Source organism: Phallusia mammillata, chromosome 3, assembly GCF_965637545.1.
Source record: "Phallusia mammillata chromosome 3, kaPhaMamm4.hap1.1, whole genome shotgun sequence".
Lineage (NCBI taxonomy): Eukaryota > Metazoa > Chordata > Ascidiacea > Phlebobranchia > Ascidiidae > Phallusia > Phallusia mammillata.
The window spans coordinates 30,740,054-30,759,763 of NC_137254.1; the positions used below are offsets into that span (position 1 = coordinate 30,740,054).

At 35.2% G+C, this 19,710-nt stretch overlaps 1 protein-coding gene and 1 pseudogene across 2 annotated transcripts in view; one reads left to right on the forward strand and one right to left on the reverse strand.

Moving 5' to 3' along the window:
• On the reverse strand, positions 1-2,551 carry LOC145220262 (uncharacterized; annotated as a pseudogene).
• LOC145220260 (multidrug resistance-associated protein 1-like) overlaps positions 2,189-19,710 on the forward strand; it is a 27,829-nt gene continuing 10,307 nt past the window's right edge. The window contains exons 1-23 of one of the 2 annotated variants that reach the window (XM_080087521.1): positions 2,189-2,253; positions 3,188-3,265; positions 3,441-3,617; positions 3,968-4,093; positions 4,571-4,711; positions 5,100-5,213; positions 7,428-7,543; positions 8,582-8,710; positions 9,710-9,792; positions 10,318-10,441; positions 10,926-11,100; positions 11,584-11,704; positions 12,667-12,800; positions 13,290-13,391; positions 13,762-13,863; positions 14,408-14,554; positions 15,167-15,321; positions 15,765-15,891; positions 16,332-16,508; positions 16,919-16,987; positions 17,467-17,565; positions 18,539-18,622; positions 19,195-19,300. In XM_080087521.1, coding sequence (XP_079943647.1) covers positions 3,227-3,265; positions 3,441-3,617; positions 3,968-4,093; positions 4,571-4,711; positions 5,100-5,213; positions 7,428-7,543; positions 8,582-8,710; positions 9,710-9,792; positions 10,318-10,441; positions 10,926-11,100; positions 11,584-11,704; positions 12,667-12,800; positions 13,290-13,391; positions 13,762-13,863; positions 14,408-14,554; positions 15,167-15,321; positions 15,765-15,891; positions 16,332-16,508; positions 16,919-16,987; positions 17,467-17,565; positions 18,539-18,622; positions 19,195-19,300 — 2,647 coding nt within the window. In that variant the 5' untranslated portion in view covers positions 2,189-2,253; positions 3,188-3,226. Of the gene's footprint in view, positions 2,254-2,921; positions 2,996-3,187; positions 3,266-3,440; positions 3,618-3,967; positions 4,094-4,570; positions 4,712-5,099; positions 5,214-7,427; positions 7,544-8,581; positions 8,711-9,709; positions 9,793-10,317; positions 10,442-10,925; positions 11,101-11,583; positions 11,705-12,666; positions 12,801-13,289; positions 13,392-13,761; positions 13,864-14,407; positions 14,555-15,166; positions 15,322-15,764; positions 15,892-16,331; positions 16,509-16,918; positions 16,988-17,466; positions 17,566-18,538; positions 18,623-19,194; positions 19,301-19,710 lie in introns of those variants that run through there. The other variant, XM_080087522.1, reaches the window with a different exon arrangement.

Here is a 19,710-nt window from a genome sequence, read left to right on the forward strand (position 1 = left end):
TCTCTTCTTTCTTTGTATTCTTGAATAACGTTAAAGGCGAACGTTCAAATCAGCTACACATCCACATGGGATAAAAATATAAGCCCCAAAATAGCCGCTTTCCCGGTGGAAATAGCAGGAACAAATAGAATCCACAAATAGAACGGCGAAAACATCAAAGTCTACGCTTATATAACAATGTGAAACATTGGCCGGTGTACGAATTCTTTTTCTCATATTACTTATATTATTTATTTTAAGGTAGCCATGTAATTTATAGTGCCATAGCGCCTTTTGGTGAACACCATATGCTTTTTCACAGGGTGGAAACGTCGCGTTCTAATACGAATCACAACTGCGGAAACATTGCAAATACCGACGGAAATATGTGTCATAAGGGAATAAACACTATGTTTACTGTTAGATCTTTCTGGAACCCGAAAAATGGCTGGAAATAGCTTATGACTACCATAGAACCGGAACTATAAACATTAGTCTATGCAGAAATGAGGGTAAACATTTCCATTTCGTGGTGTGAAACGTTATTGCGAAATAGCATGCAATAGTTTCCATAAACATTGCACAATAGTGTCGTAAACGCTACAAAAGCTCCCCCCCAAAAAGGGTGCACAATGTGTTTGAATGAAAAACACATTTTATCAATGTTAATGGTTGTTAGCGACACGCGACAAGAGAGATTGGTCAATAGATGGCGGTAGGTGCTGTTACGTGGGGATTTATACGTTGGGAAAAATATGCACAATTAAAGACGAAAAACGAACATAACAATTATATATCTTGTCAATAAGGGTATGACTCTTCGGCTCTTAGAATAAATATCGTAAGGAAAATAATAAACGTCGTCAAAACAAGGGTGGAAACAAAGAATATAATGTATAAGTATAGACTGGCGAAACATAATTTGATAAAATTGCACAAGTATATGCGATTCTTGTATAAATATATTGCTTTTACACTATTGTTAAAAAGGAATGGGCGGAAAAATACAATGCAAATTCATACAACAAGTAATGTGTGTTATTGAAATCTCCACAGGTTTCGAATTTTGAGTTTTTAGCCTTATATACAAGCATTGATTATATATTTTTGTAGTGGAGACACAATAGGGGTTTCTGCACTTGAATGAGAAAGGCGAAAACAAAGAAACATTTGTACATGCAAAAAGAAATTGTCATGCAAAAACAAAGTTAGTAATATTCACGAATAAGATATATATATTGGTTTTCCTTAAGCAAATTTTGGTTGACTATTCTAGCAGAATGACAAACGTGAAACGTTAAAGTTAATGTGTTGTGGTATGATCTGCCAAACGGCTAGAGTAATATTACGTTCAGGCTTAGCTGAATGTGTGAAATGTTTAATATAGTATAGTGTAACATATGCTGTTCGCTCAGCAACTAGTCTGGGAACAGTATTTCAGGCTTCTGGTTCTGTGTTAATCGCTTCCTGAGACTGTCCATTCGTGTCGTCATCGTTGTTTTGTTGTTGATGACGTAAATTCCAGCGGCGTTGTAATTCTGCAACTGCCTGGTTGATTTTTGGTCTTGCTATAGGTTGAATACGTTGAAAAAGATGCTTTAATGTTAACAGGGACAAGGCTATTCCCCAGAACAAAGCTTGGATAACGAGGAAGGAGAGGAATGCATTTGCAGCAGGACTGGTCACAGAAGATAAAAGGGTGATGAAAGCTGACTTGAGAAGATTTTGCGGCAGAACCTTGTCATCAATTCCCCCTTCTGTGGAAAGGTTAGTTTGTGAATCGAAGAAGATATTCATTCGTTCGTTGTTTAGTTGAGTGCTTGAGAGGACGGCTAGAACGTCCGATAACGCGCGATTTTCACTAGGTATATATTTAAGAAGCTGGGCCGCTTCAACGAAATCATAAGATTGAAAAGATTCATTTATCATCTTGATAATAGGAGAAAGTAGCTGGATATTGGTTTCGACTCTTGCAAGAGTATAATTGACGAATAAGTAATAAGTATTATGAACTTTGAAAGTGAACATTCGGTTGGGCCGGAATGTTTCCTTGTAAACTAGGTCTGGGAAAACATTACTCTGGTCATAAAGTTGGTAGGTCTTTTCGTCGTTGTTCACCTGGCCAGTATGAACTTTTTCGAAAAGAGGCCTTGTAACAAAGTAATTGCTATTCTTTATTCGCAGACTTCGCAACAAACGCATTTTTGATGTGGTACAAGCGGTCTCTAAGAGTATGTCGCCGTGCGTTATCGCTGCTGTGGGCTTTCCCTTCAGGTAGGATAATATCTGGCTTGGGGAAATGTGTGCACTGGCCCCAGCCAGTAATGCCGTTATTTGTGTAGATTGGCATTGAAAGTATAAGATGTCTGACAGCTGTCTTCTTCATGTTTAGGCTGAGTCGTAAATGTAGGACTCAAAAATATCGTTTGTAGACTTGTAAATAGTTGGAGCATGTTGCTCGAAATGTCTTTTTGTAGACTTGTAAGTAGTTGGAGCTCTTAGCTCATAATTTGTAGACTTGTAAATAGTTGGAGCATGTTGCTCGAAATGTCTTTTTGTAGACTTGTAAGTAGTTGGACTGACGCTATTGAAGTAACTAACTATTTCGCAAGTGATTGCAATAAAGCAAATCCGCCCAGATAACTTTTCCCATTTATGGTCTGTGACTTATATTTAATAGTACTTAATATTCATAAACAATGCAGTTTTCAACTTGTTTTGATGGCAAAATTCTGTCAGAGGAGAACAGGCAATGACTAGGCGTTTTTTCGTCCTTAGCCAATCGGCGTCTTCTAGGTGTAAAAAAATGCGACAGAAACATTAAAGCAAAGATAGCGTCGCAAACTTTCACAGATTTTGCATCGTGACATCAGCAAAATTCGTTTTCTCCGGTGCAAAAAAATATTTCTAGACAATTCTGGGCGAAAAAGGCAGATTATGGTAGTTATTAAGTAACTGGGTGGCTACAAAAATGCGAATTACTTGGAGTTGTGCAATAAGTCACGCGCAATTTTAGGTACACGTTGCTAAGATTTGGATAAGTTAAATTATGTTAACTATTGATTGTTAGTTGTTATTCCGCAAAAGAAACGTGTTCAAAGCGTATTTTTTAGTTATAAACAGTAGATAAATAAACGTGATTAACAGAACAATGTAAATAAATTGTCAACCAAACTGTTTAAAACTTTAAAATTAAACTTTTTTTTAGGAAGTCTTTTTGTTTATGGTTTAGTTAAAGAACTTAGCCATGAATTTAAAAGAGTTCTGTGGGGGTGAAGACTTCTTCGTAAGTATCCATTTGCTAATTTTTTTTGTGCAAATAGCATGAACTTGTTTTAAAGTGATAAAACATGAAATGCTTAACTTCATAAAATATTGATGTGTTGTTTTATGCAGTATTTTTGTTGTTGTTTATGAAATGTTGTAAAGTTTTGAGCTTTAAAAAGTTACTTTTTTAACAGAACCCTACCACTGTTTTTAATTCATCGGATCCAGAATTCAGTGGATGTTTTGAAGACATTGTCTTTGACTTACTTCCAGTGGCATACATTCTGATTTTTGGACTGGCCTACTTCTTTGCATTTCGGAATTCCTACACTACAACTATTCCAGTATCTCGCCTGTTTGTTGCTAAGTTGGTAAGAAAATTGTTGAACTTTGAAATATTGTTTTTCATTTGGGCCAAGACATAAAAACTTGCGAATTGCATAAATTAGTGTAAATGCAATAGATCTTTCGCAGAATTTAATAGCCCACATAGGCATGAAACGCAACTTAATTCTAGCTAATTTGTATGGCATTATTAGTGTTATGATCATGATTGATATTTTTGCCTGACATATATAACTCTGCAATGAAGTTTGCAGATACTAGAACATTCTAATTTAAACAAACTATGTAAACATTGGTAAGACAGTTGTTTTTTATACTTACACATATATACTTGACCAGAACATTACATTTAGCATATTTGGTTGATTTTGTGTAGATCTTTACTGTCCTCTTGTGGATTCTTGCTTGGACGGATTTTGGTCGTGGCTTATGGGAATGGCTCAACAACGTGGACATATCATATGCAGCTCTCATTTCACCTTTGATAGTTGGACTTGGAATGGTAAAAACCATTGTCATAATATGCCGATAACTTTGTTTTGTTTTTTCTCTGAATAGCAAACAAACCTAATTTTGTGTATCCAAGTGTTTCCGTAACTATATGTGTCATGTTTAGCAAATACAAAAATTTATAATCTTACTTTTTTAATGCAAAAGCAATAGTATATACCAGTGGTTCTCAAACATTTTTATTATCGGGCCCAAATGGTAGTTTTTTAAGTGTGTTGGGAGCCACAAAAAAATGAAACCTTGAAAATCACTAAAGACTATTACCTTGAAAGCTAATATAGCAATGTTTGGTGGTTTTCTGAGGTTTGGTGGGAGCCGCAGAATAAGTAGTTGGGAGCCGCATGTGGCCCTGAGAGCCGCGTTTGAGAATAACTGGTATATACGTAATAATGCAACGAACTCATTAAAAATTCCCTTTGCCTAATACCACATTACCCTCATATCTATTTGTTTTTTGGGTATTTTAAAGGTGACAGCTGCATTCTTCACCAACTTTGACCGACTGAAGGGAATCCGATCATCTGGGCTTCTTACATTGTATTGGATATTGTACATCATAACATGGGCTCTGGTGTTTAAAACCAAAGTGGAATTAATAATGAGAGGAGATGTAAGATGTGATAAAACACTCAATAAGCAATCTACTAATACTGTAAACATAGGTTATTACGGACCTGTTTAGGCCAAAACATTTGTTTGGATTAACCGATGTCGATTACTTAAAACCTTACTGCATTACAAATTATTTGTACCTCAAGTTTTGTCCGAATTATATAAAGATCCAGGTTAACTTATGTCAATTAGTTAAAGCCTTACCACATTACAAACAAATTGTACTTTGTGTCCCAATTAGGCGAAATCTATTTAACTCAGGTTCACTGTAGTTTCTTTACACAAGTAACATTTTTAAATAATGTTTGTACAGCAACTGTGTGTTGTTTGTGCATTATCAAGAAATCATTGATTTTGCTTTTTTAATCTTTAACAATTTTTGTTAGTTGTCGGTGAGTGAATTATGGAGATGTGTAACTTTCTTTCTCTCTTACACTTGCGTTATTGCACTCCTGATTATGTCATTCATGGTGGACCAACCTTCAGCTCAGCCACCACAGGTAAATATAATATTTACTCGTGTTAATCATTTGCCAATCCTGCTTAAAATAACCATTCTCTTCAATTCACACATTAAATGTGAACCATGTGCAAAATACTTCATTAAGATGAACATAAATTCATAACTGGAGTCAGCGTCTATGCAGATCAGCGATGACGGCACACTCATATATAAATCACAGTACGCCAGGCCCATTGAAGGTGACATACCGAATCAGCTGGTCACCTAACATTCCAAAAAACTTCCAGTTTGCATTTGCCATACAAGCTAAAACAATTGTCCTCTTTAATTCGCACATAAAACAGGAACTAAAGACCGAAAACTCCCTGTAGTTAGTTGTATTGTTTGCTCTGTTTTTTGACCATGTGATGCAAATAATAAATATTATATTGTCCCAATTACTATTGATAGTGATGTGAGTTTAGCACATACACACTATAATCACGATTTCTTTCACATCCTGTTTCCTGTTTTGTGCCAATTCAACATGCCTTGCGTGTTTAGTGTTTACAGCAAGTTGCTGAAGCACATGTTTTCATGACATGACAGTTTACATCTAGGCTGGATAGCCTCTCTCACTTTTATAGTATTTTTTTTAATGGGGCTTTTTCGTCTCCAAATAATCTGATATATTATATGACTAAATCATGTAAGCCTGCCCAATTTTAACAACGCTTCCAAGGTTATAAAAGCATTGAGCAAATGCATGATAAGCTGCAGACAGTATACACTGGTTTGCCATGCAGCTGGTGACGAGAGATGGCCATATAAGGCAGTATCGCTCGGTAACATGATTGGGACCTTATAGATCAGGGGTGGGCAACATACGGCCCGCGGGCCGGATCCGGCCCGCGACGGGATTTTGAGCGGCCCGCGGACAGTTTCCGGTCTTACATGATGATGTGGCCCGCGGCCACAGTCTGCCGCAATCCCCCATTACTTGCTTACTACGTCAAATTACAGTTGTAACGCACAGTAACGCTCCCCAATAGCAAAAAAAATTCCCGCCGTTGTTACCATTGCACCATACGTCCATTGTTACGACATAACTACCAACCTTGTGTGTGTCCTACTTTAACGGTTTTCTTTGTTTCCACACGTATAGCCTAGTTCAGGGGTGGGGAACCTACGGCCTAAAGGCCACATGCGGCTATTTAGGGCACAGAGTGCGGCCTTCGATGGCAAAATACATTTATAAGATGTTGATATAACCGACTGCACCAGGCGCTGAAAAAAATATACAGAAACGTATTTTTGACTTTATTGCAGATTATTTTTTGATTAGTTCCAGGGCAGCGGTTTTCAAACAAGACCCATGTGGTCCAATAGTGGTACATAAAGCGATTTCCATAGTTAGGACTACCAAAAACTCCAGGTTCAGCAATTTCTAGGTTAAATAAATCCTGAATGTTGTAGTGAAGATGAAAATGTAGTGAGGAATTTTAATTAGCTGGGACCGAAAGTCCTACAAACTACGAGGAAATAGCAAAACGACCATTCTGTAAGTCAAAAAGTTTGAACATCACTGCCCTTGGCCTGGGAAATAGTCTATGCGGCCTACACGAGTGTCGATAAATCGTTTGGTAGCCATTATAAACAAAAAGGTTCCCCACCCCTGGTTTAGGTGGTCAAAAATCCGTTTTAAATCACTGGATAAATACGCGATCAATGTATCGATGCAGGAATCCGGCCCGCCAAGTACTTCATTTTCCCATATCAGGCCCGCCGACTGGAGAAGTTGCCCGCCCCTGTTATAGATCAAAACAGTGTGCACTGTCTGCAGTCTCCAAGGTTGTTACGACACCCAGTTCGAAAAGTACAATTTTTCTTTGTATAGTAGTTACAACACTACCTTGATATGTTCACAAACTGAAAATGTGCTTTTCTGCCAGCATGTTAATACAATATGTGTCTTAAAAATTTTAAGTTACATGGATGTCCTAAGTTTAACTAAAACAAGTCAGGTAGACAATGACAATACAATTATACCTCATTACTAATCAAGCCTGTTTCCCAAGTGTCTGGCCTGATTCAGTATTACACCTTCAATAGGCCTTGCATACTATGATTTATGTTGAGAATGTCATGATCTGGTCGTCACAGACGCTTCTATGCAGATCCCAATATAATTGTATACATCTTAGCGCATACAATTATACCCTTTTTAGAGTTTTATTAAGAGTTATTTAATATTTATACCATTTGCATTTAGGACCCGTACTACGATGCCAGTGAAGATTTGTTGCAGCAGACTGACAAGGATTTAAAGGTCTGTCCCGAAAATGCTGCTTCGTTTTTGTCAAAGATGATGTTTGAATGGTTCTCAAAGTAAGTCATGCTCTAATACAGTGGTTCCTAACCTTTTTTGTCATGTGCACCCTTTTCGCGGATATTCAAATCTAATTCCCCCCTACAAATTTAGTTTGCTAAAATATCGTTTACATTAACATTTTCGTTTCTCGAAATTTCTTCATACATCCACATTCTGCATTGCTGGCTTAAATCGATTATACGAGAACTTTCTTTTTCTCAGTTTATATGTGGCAAATGCAGCAATAACACATAGAACAGACAACCAGTAAGAGAATAATATTGTGACACAAATTTCCCCCTAGAAATTACAAAATTCCCCCCTGGTTGGGAACCACTGCTCTAATACTTAGTAGATACAATCTGCTATACACAATAGCCCCTATTTTAACAAAATGAAATATTCAAATACACAAAAGTGCAAATTACTTTTTCAGGCCACTACTTTCTTATTAATGTGCTCACATTTCAGCCTTGTTAAATATATACTTGTAGTAAATCTTTTCTTAATAATGAAATCTCCTCACAAGTAAAACAACATACTGGGGTACTTCAGGGTCATTAATTCATGACTGCAGAATAATTCAGAGTGAAAACAAAAAATCAGTTGTGGTATTGGCATTTGTCTCATAGCAACTGATTTAGTATTTTTCACTCTGAATTCCCTTGTTAAATACTCATTATTAGGAATATTATGCAGAAAGCACACCTGAATAAGTCTTTACAATTACTGTGTCAAAGTAATAAGATATTTACCACATGTCTCTCTTCAGAAGGTGCATTAAAACTCCCAAAAGGTTTTTATGAATTATTATATATAATGTAACATGCAAAGCAAAGGACTGTGGCAATTCAGGGTCATTAGACTGCCGGAAATTAAAAACTAAATCAGTCCTTGTATTTTATTGTTTCACATAACAACTGTATTTTGCTTTTATAAGCATCATCAGTGTCTAAAAATGCAAAATGTAATAGCGGGACAAAACAAAAAAGTTTATGTACCTTATTTAACACAAAATATGCTGAACAAGTACTGATGACTAAGCATTTTTTCAGGATGATTTTCCTTGGATACAAGCGCCCCCTAGTGGATGAGGATTTATGGTTGCTTAACAACGAGGATAAGTGTTCGAGGGTGTCCCGACATTTTATGAAAAACTGGAACGTCGAAAAAGCTAAAGTGAAGTATGTTGATGACTACACTGTGCTATTGATGTTGCAGTAAAACATAATATGGTTCAAACAAGTATTAGTGCATTAATTCCATTAAGGTCAGCCTTGAAATGTGTTGTACTAACAAACAACATACAGTACACCTTGGTTAAATCAAACACGGTTAATGCGGATCTTCACCTAATTGGGAGAAAGCGTGGGGTACAAATGATTTGTAATGTGGTAAGACTTGACTAATAGACATGGTGTAATTCATATCTTCACCCAACGCGGAAAATTGTTTTTTAGTCCAAATATGTCTGAATTGACTGAGATGTAGTGTTTTAAACCATTTGCTGTTTTATAAAAATGATTTGTGAAACTGGTAACATTTCAGGGTGTAATGAAACAGTGCATAGAAAAATCCTAAATTAGGTGGCATTGACTATGCGGTAATTTAATTTTCTATATTTGTCAGTGTAAGAGAAGTGATTAGATATTAGTTGATGGATGTGTAAGTTATAAAGCCGGCATACTCACTATACTTGGCTTTATCTCGACCTTTAGGTAAATAAAAAAGTCGCCAACTTTTGGTGTGATCAAAAACTGTAATGTTGACAATAAATATTTGCTCTGCACTCAGGTTTATTTGATCAAACTCTGCGATGAATCACACCTTTATAAGATTTATTCAATAACCTATAGGCATCAGTTGCCTAAGCATGGACTTTGACCGAATAGTTTACCGAAAATTTTTAGACATTATCACAATTTTATTGGTAAAAATAACGGCCCAAATAGACGTAAAAAGCGACATGCTTTATTTTTCAAACGTTTCGGCAAATGCTCATGCCATCTTCATTGATACAAAGGCCATATCAGTTACACCCGTTTATATACACTTAAGACACGTGAAGGAATGATAAAAAAGGTGCGAAACAAGCGTTGCATAAAAATGATAATGCAATTTTGATTTTAACAAAAAGTTTCTGTCACAAAATTGTATGAAATGTGTTGTTTCTTCTTGTTTAGGAAAGCAATAGCACCAGCAATACCTGCTGGAAATTCCTACTTTGCTGGAACAGATGAAGAAGTTTTGATTGAACAACCCGAAGGTAATCTTAGTATACACATAATTTGAACTAGCCCAACTAAGAGAAAAAAATGAACATGTTTTAGGCAACTGGCAGGTTTAAAGACAATTTGACATGAACTAGTAGCTCAACTAACAACAAAATGCAATTGAACCAACAATAAAAACAATAAAAATAAATGTGTGCAACTTTAATGGCATTTTGTTCATATTGAATTTGTTCAAAATAAACATGTAGGGTTTTTTCTGGAGTAAAGACGCATATATTACAATAACAGTACAACACATATACAATAGTTTTTACTTTAAACCTCAATGCAAACTTTGTATATTTCCAAACTGATTAACATATCATTGTCTAAATGTAAACAAGTTTGTTTTGAGAAAGTTTTGAAAGAAAACTGGTTTGTAATGTTTACATGCACATGTTTTTGCTGAAAAACAAATTATTTCACTGCAGCATAATTCATTTTGCCCTATTTGCTATAAGTTCACAATGGCAGACAACTTTTAGGTTAATAAATTCTCTATCATTTTTGTTATTTAGAAAAGAAAAAGATGCCATCATTGTTCAAGGCTTTGGTGGTGACATTTGGACCTTACTTTGCCTTCAGTGCTTTCTTGAAACTCATTAATGATGTTCTAACTTTTGTGAGTCCCCAACTTCTCAGGTAAATTAAAACAGTTTAATTGACAAACTTAAACAAAGAAAGCAAAAATGTTTTAAAAGAATTTTGCTGATAAAATTCTAAAACTGGTGAATATCATGAGTAAATATTTACAACCAATATAACATTTTTGTCTGCTTTTTTCAACATTTTTAATAACCTTCAACTGAATAACTGCTGTTGTCAACAGTTTTGTTAATATTAATCAAAACTGCTTTCTTATTTTTATTGTTATAATACATAAAAAATCAAACAAAAATCTGCAGTTCAAGAAGTAAAGATTTATTATTTGTAAGATTAATTTTGACTCAAAAACTAAACTGCAAACATTTTTTTTAATCCCTCTAATTGGCCGTTATATTCACCATTAAACTTATGAACAGATCCATGCAAAGTGTTTCTAACAATCTCTATCATTAACAATTGTGTCTATTTAAAGCAAAACGCTTTTCCTTTTTTGAAACATAATTTTTTATTGTTTTTTCAGTGCTCTGATAGCTTACACCACAAACAACGCTCCAGTTTGGCAAGGTTATCTGTTAGCTGTGCTTCTGTTTGTTACTGCCATTGTGCAAAGCATTGTGTTGCAACAGTACTTTCATGTGTGTTTCGTGGCTGGAATGCGTCTTCGTTCAGCTGTAGTAGCTTCTGTATACAAAAAGGTAATTAACTTTATCAGTAACAATTTATTGCTGATCGTTTTTCACACTAGTACAGTATTTGCACAGTTTACAGGTTGTGCAAATATGTTTTCAATTGCACAAGGTATTAATATCACACTCCTTAATTTAAGCACCAATGACCTTTGTACAGGGATAAAAAATGTGTGATGAAAATTGATTTTGCAACTCCTTTTGAACAAAAAACATGCATTTTTCTTCAGTGGTGTAACTGGTAATATACCTATCGGCCCAAGTCAAATTTTGGTGTCATGTATTTTTTTACTAAGAGGAATCATGCAGTTTCTAACAGATGTATTTATTTCTTCCGTCAGATGCAATGTACCGACATTCCTATTCAGGTCGTGTTCATCAGGGCCAAAACACTCTAATTGAAATTAAAACCAGAAATAAACAAATGAAAAAGGGGTAAAAAAGCAAAAAAAAAACTGCGCAGTAAATGTACATTTTAATGATATTTTGCAGGCGTTGATTCTAAGCAACGCTGCCAAGAAGGAGAGCACAGTTGGTGAAGTTGTCAACTTGATGTCAGTTGATGCCCAACGTTTCATGGATCTCATGTCCTACATCAACATCATCTGGTCAGGTCAGTTAGCTCAGGAATTGTGAAGCTTGTGGACGTTTTTGGAGTCAGTTAACTCCACATAGTTTTTGACTTCTACTCCAACCCAAAACAAAGCCCTAACGTCGTCTATACACACTTTGGTGCTGCTTTTATTATCTGGTCTGGTGTAAATAAAGGTGAACTAATATAGAAATCGTCCTGATCCATGGATGCTCAACAGACGATTCCTGTTACTTAAAATGACATTACTTAGCTGACAAATTCAGCTCACTTTAATCAGTTTGTGTATTTTTTATTGCAAACCACTGCGGACACGAATTTCGCCCAAAAATATGCCATCATCAGTCCTTATTCAAATGATTCTATTTCGCAGTGGTTTGCAAAAAGAAATACACAGACTAATTTGAGTGTGCTGAACTGGTGGGGTGTGTTTAAACCTGGTTATCACAGAATTTGAGTAGGTGGTGTTTGTAGAGTTATTTAAAAACTGGCCAACTCAAAATGTGGACTCCTACACTTAATGTTTCCCATACACAATTCAGTGCTGTTTTTTTTGGACAAAATTGGCCAGAGTTGTCAAAAATAAAATAAATCCAACTTCAGAATCTGACTTCACAAATTGGTTGTCAACTTAAATTTGACATTAAATCTCTGTTACCCTTAGAAAGTTTGTGCCCAGATCGAGATATGTGTTTCTCAAATTACTTGGGACATATTAAAGGGTTTCGTTTATGAAACACGATATTTGTGAATAAGAATATGCTGACAATGTACTACCAAGTCATCTTAATGTCTTTAGTCACATCATATATAATTTGTTTATTGATAAGTAGGGCTAAACTTAACACCTACAGTTGAATATTACACATCTAGGCATTCCTGTCATTTACAGTGTTGATTTGTCACCCTGGATACATTGTAAAACCTAACCAAGGGCCATGATCTCATGACAATTACTTTAACCCCTTTTTTTTCCATTGCAGGTCCGTTTCAAATTATCCTTGCTATGTACTTTTTATGGCTCCAGCTTGGACCATCCGTCTTAGCTGGTCTCTGTGTAATGATCATTCTGATTCCTATCAATGGATTAATTGCAAGTAAAGCACACAAACTGCAGGTGAGTGATGTAGTAAAAACATTCTACACTATATTCTACTTGAAGTTTATCCAATGCCTCCTTCAAGAGTTCTTTTTTTCAGCCTGGATGGACTTAATTCAATTTAATTCTTTGTTTACATAACTTTCTGCTTTGTAAATTTTTGTGCAAGTTTTAAAATCTTTTATCTTGGTTAAACATCTGGCACGGTCAATTTTTACTGATGGTTTATTTTACCACAATAGTTGTATGTACCTTCTTCTTATATATCTTGGTGCAAGTTTGAAATCTTGCTTGTTGAATTAAAACTAGTTATTATGCCACAAGAAAGTAAAAACAAAAATAAAAACAGAAATAAGGCATAAAAGTTGTGTTTTCGAAAACTTGTAGCCACTGTGGCTTTTCAATTTTTAGATTAGAAAGCATAAACTTAGTTTTGAAAATTGGTGCAAGTTTTAAAATATTTTATCTTGGCAAAACATGGGTATTAAGTTTTGTATACAATTGTAGGTGAGACAAATGAAACACAAGGATGAAAGAATTAAACTTATGAATGAAGTCCTCAATGGCATTAAAGTCTTGAAGATGTATGCATGGGAAATGTCTTTCAAGGTTTGTTTTGTTACATTTTTATCAAAGTTTGTTTTACCATGTTGGTGGAATGAGTGGACCTTATACTCTATAATGTAACATATGTCTGGGAAAGAGCACTCTCTAATTTATGTTGCAAAATGTTATTTTGGGAAACTGATTTTTAGTTTATTGAGTAAAATAAAATAACGACCCAAATAGACATAAAAAGGGGCATGCTTTATTATTCAAATGTTTTGACAAACGGTCATGCCATCATCAGTGACATGAAAGGCCACATCAGTTACACCCGTTTAAAACCACTTGAGATTTTTTAGTATTTTGACACATTAATATTCATTTAGGAGCAGAAATAAGTTTGACTGCTGACTTATTAATTTCCTTTCCACAGGAAAAGCTGACTTCGATTCGAAACCTGGAATTGGGAGTTCTGCGAAGTGCAGCTTATCTTAACGCTGGGGCCTCGTTTACATGGGTCTGTGCCCCGTTCATGGTAAGTTGCTGCTACTAATGTTGCTTATTATTCTGTTAATCCACAACTTTTATATTGTTTTCTGATCCTGCGTTTATCCGTGTATATGAGTAATATATAACAATAGTAGTTTCAGGCCTTTTATTCAATATCATTACACTCACATTGCCTTTTGCAATGCCAAGTAGTCTTCCAAACTAATAGTAGTCTTTAAACTGCAACACTTTCCAACATGGGCATATTTCCAACCGTGAGGTTTTGCAGTTGCTTTCTGATCTCCATTTTGTATTATTCTGTACCAATCATGACAGAATAAAATTCATTCAATACCAACTTTTCAACCAGTGCTATGCGATTTCACTCTATAGATAGACTAAAATTTTAACATATGTATTTTTGACCGCTGGTTTTGCAGCCATTTTCTAAACCTGTGCATTTAGCGTAGTGTGTGTTGCTGTTCTGTACCATTTTATGTTCAGAATCTAAGTACAATTGACACAAATCCTAGGCCAGGCCAAACATTCACGTTCAACCCAATGTTTAAAAGCTTTTCTTTATGAAACAGGTTTCCCTCATATCGTTTGCTGTTTATGTGATCTCGGATCCACACAATGTACTTGATGCACAGAAAGCTTTTGTTTCAATCTCACTGTTCAATATCCTCCGATTCCCACTGATGATGCTCCCTGTGATGGTGTCCGCTCTAGTACAGGTAACTATTATCTTTTCTAACTTGAATTCGATGTATCCCATCAGTTTAATGCCAAGTTACATAAATCTCAATACTCTGTGTTCTCCATGAAGAGGTATCTCTTTCCTTTTGTTTCCCATTTTTTGTCTTATATATTTAGTTCAATACAATGTTACCTGACACTCCTTTTTAGTAAAGTAACTGTTTAGAGCATTTATATTTTGTACCCGTTTTTGTTTGATTAATACATCCAAATTGTTGCCAAACTGAGACTATTAGCCATAAAAGCATTTTTAATTGGGCCAGTAACCTATTTAAATTTAAAAGTAATGTTTGATAAAGTAAACTGCCGTATCGGTTGTGGTTTATAGAGCTGTTCTGGCAAAAGTATTTTTATACCGATGTTTCGATGTCCTATACAGGTAGTCTTCATCAGGGTAAATAGCAATGAATGCGACTAGTACAGTGCACAGTAAACAAAGGAAAAAAAGAATTAAACACAAGCACGTCACACTGCACCGAAAACACTGCGCAATAACGAGTGATTGGGCCTCTAATCTGAATCTTTAAGCAAAACCTATGACAAAACACAGTTTTGTGTTACTATAACAACATATTTTTTCATAATTTCAGTCGAATGTAAGTTTAAAGAGATTGCAAAAGTTTCTGAGCAATGAGGAACTGGATGAGAGGAGCGTTAACAGGAATCCACATTCGTCGTCTCCTGCCATAGAAGTCATAGAAGGCACTTTCTCATGGGCCAAAGACGAAAACCCTGTGTTAAGAGAGTAAGGCATACAAATATTTTAAAATTTCTTAAACAGTCTTATAATAATACAACTACCAATAATCTTTTTTTTTTTTGCAGCTTCGGTTTCATGTTAACTGAACATTTTGCCGATATTTTTTCTGTTTTCAGTAATCTGTTTTAGTATGAATAACTAGATATGTTTTTTCAAGTTAGCCTGATATGGTACCAAGATACTGTATTAAAAAAAAAAGATATGTTTAAGATAATATTTAGTTGTAAACTGCAACACTTTGCTGTAGCGTTTGTCATTGGTTAAGCAGCGTTTAAAAAAAGCAAACCAACTTATTATCGTGAAACATAATATTGTTGTGCTAAACCTTTTCAAAAAGCAGATTTATAACATAAACCAGATTTTTGCATTAAAGTTTTTGTATGTTTTGTCGCCCCTGCTAGCAAATTGAACCCAAATATTTATTCCAGTATTTCACTGGATATTCCTGATGGCAAACTTGTAGCAGTTGTTGGGCAAGTTGGAAGTGGAAAATCTTCACTTATATCTTCTCTGCTCGGTGACATGGAAAAGATTGAGGGACATGTTTCTGTGAAGGTAAACGATAACAGAAAAAAACTGCATAGCTGTTGATATAGTTGTACTAACTCTTCTTTTTTACACTTTTAACTTCAATGTTTTTTTGCCAAATCCCACAGGGCACTACAAACCATCAATACTAATATCTGAAATGAAGATGTAGTTTTTATTGATTTAAAACCTTGGATTTCAAACTTTTATCTTTTTTTCCCCATTTAAACAGCTGTTTAAGTTGAAAAAAATGCAATGTAACAGTTCATTGACCCAAAGTTTTAACTTTGAAGTAGCCACTATTGTAGAAATATTGTTTAAAAAACACACATTGATTGTTGTATTCCATTCTAAAAAAATTCTCTTAGCACCACAACAAATTGCCCAGGAAATCTCCAGTGCCCTCTGCGTGAATGCAACTACCCTTTTTAAGAAACACTGATTCAACCTTCTATTTATCATTGCAGGGGTCTGTGGCTTACGTTGCACAACAGGCATGGATCCAAAATCTTACTGTGCGAGATAATATCTTGTTCGGACAGAAACTTGACGTTTGCAAATACCAGGATACAGTAGAAGCTTGCGAACTTAAGGAGGACTTTGATATGTTGCCAGGAGGCGACCAAACTGAGATTGGAGAGAGGGTGCGATTAATGGTTTAAGTGTCAATATATGTTTTTTTGGTTGTTACCAATTCAGTTATCATACCAATTATGTATGATGAACAGAAAGAGTATTCCAAAATCTAAATTACAGTATTTTAACGAAAAATATTTGAAACAAGTATTTAGTTTTGATGAAAAACGTAACTGCCAAAGAGCTTGTATTTATTTCTGCTTTGAGAAAATGGATTGAAAGAAACTTATAAAATATATTGTGACTTTGTTTTTGATAATGTTGCTATGTCTTTGTCTCATTTTTTAGTGTTTAAGTATTTAAACTATATTTTGAACTAATAGTATTTACATCAATACACACTGTGTTTCATATATTCTGTATTAGTTTTGTTTGGATCGTTGGGATTTTATGAAATGAGTACATTTGAACTTTTCAGGGAATCAACTTATCTGGAGGTCAGAAACAGAGAGTTTCGATCGCTCGAGCTGTTTACCAAGATGCACAGGTAAAAAAAAACTGATGCTTGACTCATCTTGAGTTGGGTTAGCTTGGTGTAGTGGTTCCCAACGTTTTTTTGACAAATTCATCCCTTAACAATTCAAAACATTTTCATTCCTCCTTTATAGACTACAGTTTGCCCAGAAAAAGTGGTGTGGGTTTTTATCTTTTTTGAACTCTGGATTGTGTTGTTACAATGATTTATCATCATTAACTTATATGCATAATCCAAAACCCTAGGCCAAACAGAATCCACAGTATTTGCACAGAATATATATTTCACTCCAAGTTTTTTTGATACAAAATATGTATTCTCCGTGAACTGTGTGCAACGGTTGATTCTGTTTGGCCTAGGGTTTTATACACTGTTTTTTGCTATCACTGCAAAACTGCAACTGTAGGGGTTAATTTCACATCAAACTTATTTTAACTTGTATGTGTGTTTAAAACTACCTAATATTTAATCGCATCGCCTTTAACACTCAGGTTTACTTATTTGATGATCCACTAAGTGCAGTCGATTCTCATGTCGGAAAGAATATCTTTGACAACGTTCTCGGCCCAAGAGGTGTTCTAAGGAAAAAGGTAAATTTACAGCTGACAGACACTAAATCCCATTGTAATGTCACAAACATTCCCAATCCCTAATTAGTTTTGTAGCTTTTCAAGTTCCCTTATGACACTGGCAGTGTATTAGGCTGCAAAGGCCCAAGAAGTAGAGCAATTTTATTGTTTTTAATACCTTTTCAAACAGTAGTTTCGTATGTTGGCAGGGCATGGATTGTGAATAAGCTAATTTAATACTCTTGAGGTTGTGCAACTGTTTAGCTGTAAAGCACTTTTAAATTAACCCTATTGAAAACAAGTAGATTTGGCACCAACCGCCAAGGTTGCAACAGTTTTTAAACATTTTGGACAATACTGGTTAATTTCATCTTTTACACATTGTACACAGACAGGTTAGATTTTGTTTCAAAAAACTGTTAATGCAGTCATGATCAACATTTTTGAATCTTACAAAACACACTGCTAACAGTATATTGGCATTTTATAGATATTCTACATGTAAAGTAGCATAACACTGCTTAACAAACAGTGACAGTACAAACAAAATTGTGATCTTAAAATAAATAACAACAACATTTTATATTGACCTTAACACTTACTGGTCTATTACAGGGGTCGGCAACCCCATGCATGCATGCATGCCAATGTTGGCACGCGAGGTAGTTTTTCATGGCACGCCAACTGATTTGCGTGTTTAAATTGAAATAACAATTTACCCTGTCCACTGCTTGTTTATAGTTTTTATCATGCCATTGTCTTAAAATACAGCCTTACATGCACAAAACACCCTGCTTTCTCTATATTATTGATATCTGCTGGCACGAACAACTATTATTTAGAAAAACGTTGGCACGCGAGGTCATTAACACAAGGAAATAACAAGTAAATCGGCATGCTTCGCCTAAAAGGTTGCCGACCCCTGGTCTAGTATTTTTTTGGATTTAAAGGTCTTGAATTTGTGATGAATTTCAAACCTATATTTCTTTTTCAGACACGTATTCTTGTGACTCATGGAGTAAATTTTCTTCCACAAGTCGATTCAATTGTTGTCCTGGTCAATGGAAGGATTACTGAGGTAGATGCCTTTCTTAATGTAATGTAGTTTAATGTGGCAAGAAAATGGTTTTGTTGACTACCAACATTTTGTCACTAAAAATTGGATTTGATTTAGCGCTTGACCTAAACTTGATTAAACCAGAGTTTAAGTACAACTAGTTTTAAAAAGTTGTTTGTTGCTAGAATACATGAAGCCCCAACAACACTTTTTTGGTCAGTCTTTGGTTCAAACAGTCATAAAGAAAAACACAAAACATCAGTTGTTCATCACAAGTTGCCGACTATTGCCAAATTAGTTAAAAAAGTTTTATACCAAAATTTATTAAGTCCTAACAACAGAATTTTGTTTTATGCTTTTAGCTTAACTTAAGTAAATCCCAGTTAATCTGGATCCGTTTGGATCTAAAAATTTGTCAGGATTGGGCGAATATCCCAATTAACCAATGTCGATTAGATCCAGTCTTACCACATTACAAATCATTTGTACCTCGAGTTTTGTCCAAATTAGGTAAAGATATGGATTGTCCGAATACGATTTTACCAACGTTTACCGTATTCGTAAATTAAAACACACTTTATTTTTCATCACAGGTCGGTGACTATTACCAACTTCTTGAAAAGAACGGAGCATTTGCTGAGTTTTTGAGGAATTATGCAGACGCTGATGATGAGACATTCGAGGAAGAAGACCCAACCAGTTAGTATTTGTTATAAAACTGTTATATAAGTTAGGGATCAAAACTGCAAATGTTCTGGTTAAATACCGAGCATGCGCATTGTGTCAAATATTCCCAATTCCTCGCTAGTTTTGTAGCTTTCCAAGGTTCTTTACAACACTAGATCTGTGTTAAGCTGTACATGCCCCAGAAGTACGCATTTCCCCACTATCTAACAATTAAAATAACAGTCATTTTTGTTCTTGGATACCCTTTCAAACACTAGTTTCGTATGTTAGTAGGGCAAAAATATGCATTAATGCTCGGGTCAGTTTGTGCAACTGCTCGGCCGAGCACCGAGCATTAAAAACAGACATGCTCGGTACCAAGTACTCAGGTTCTGGCTCAGCTCGGCTCAGCCAATCCCTAATGTTAGTCAAACAAAAGTTTG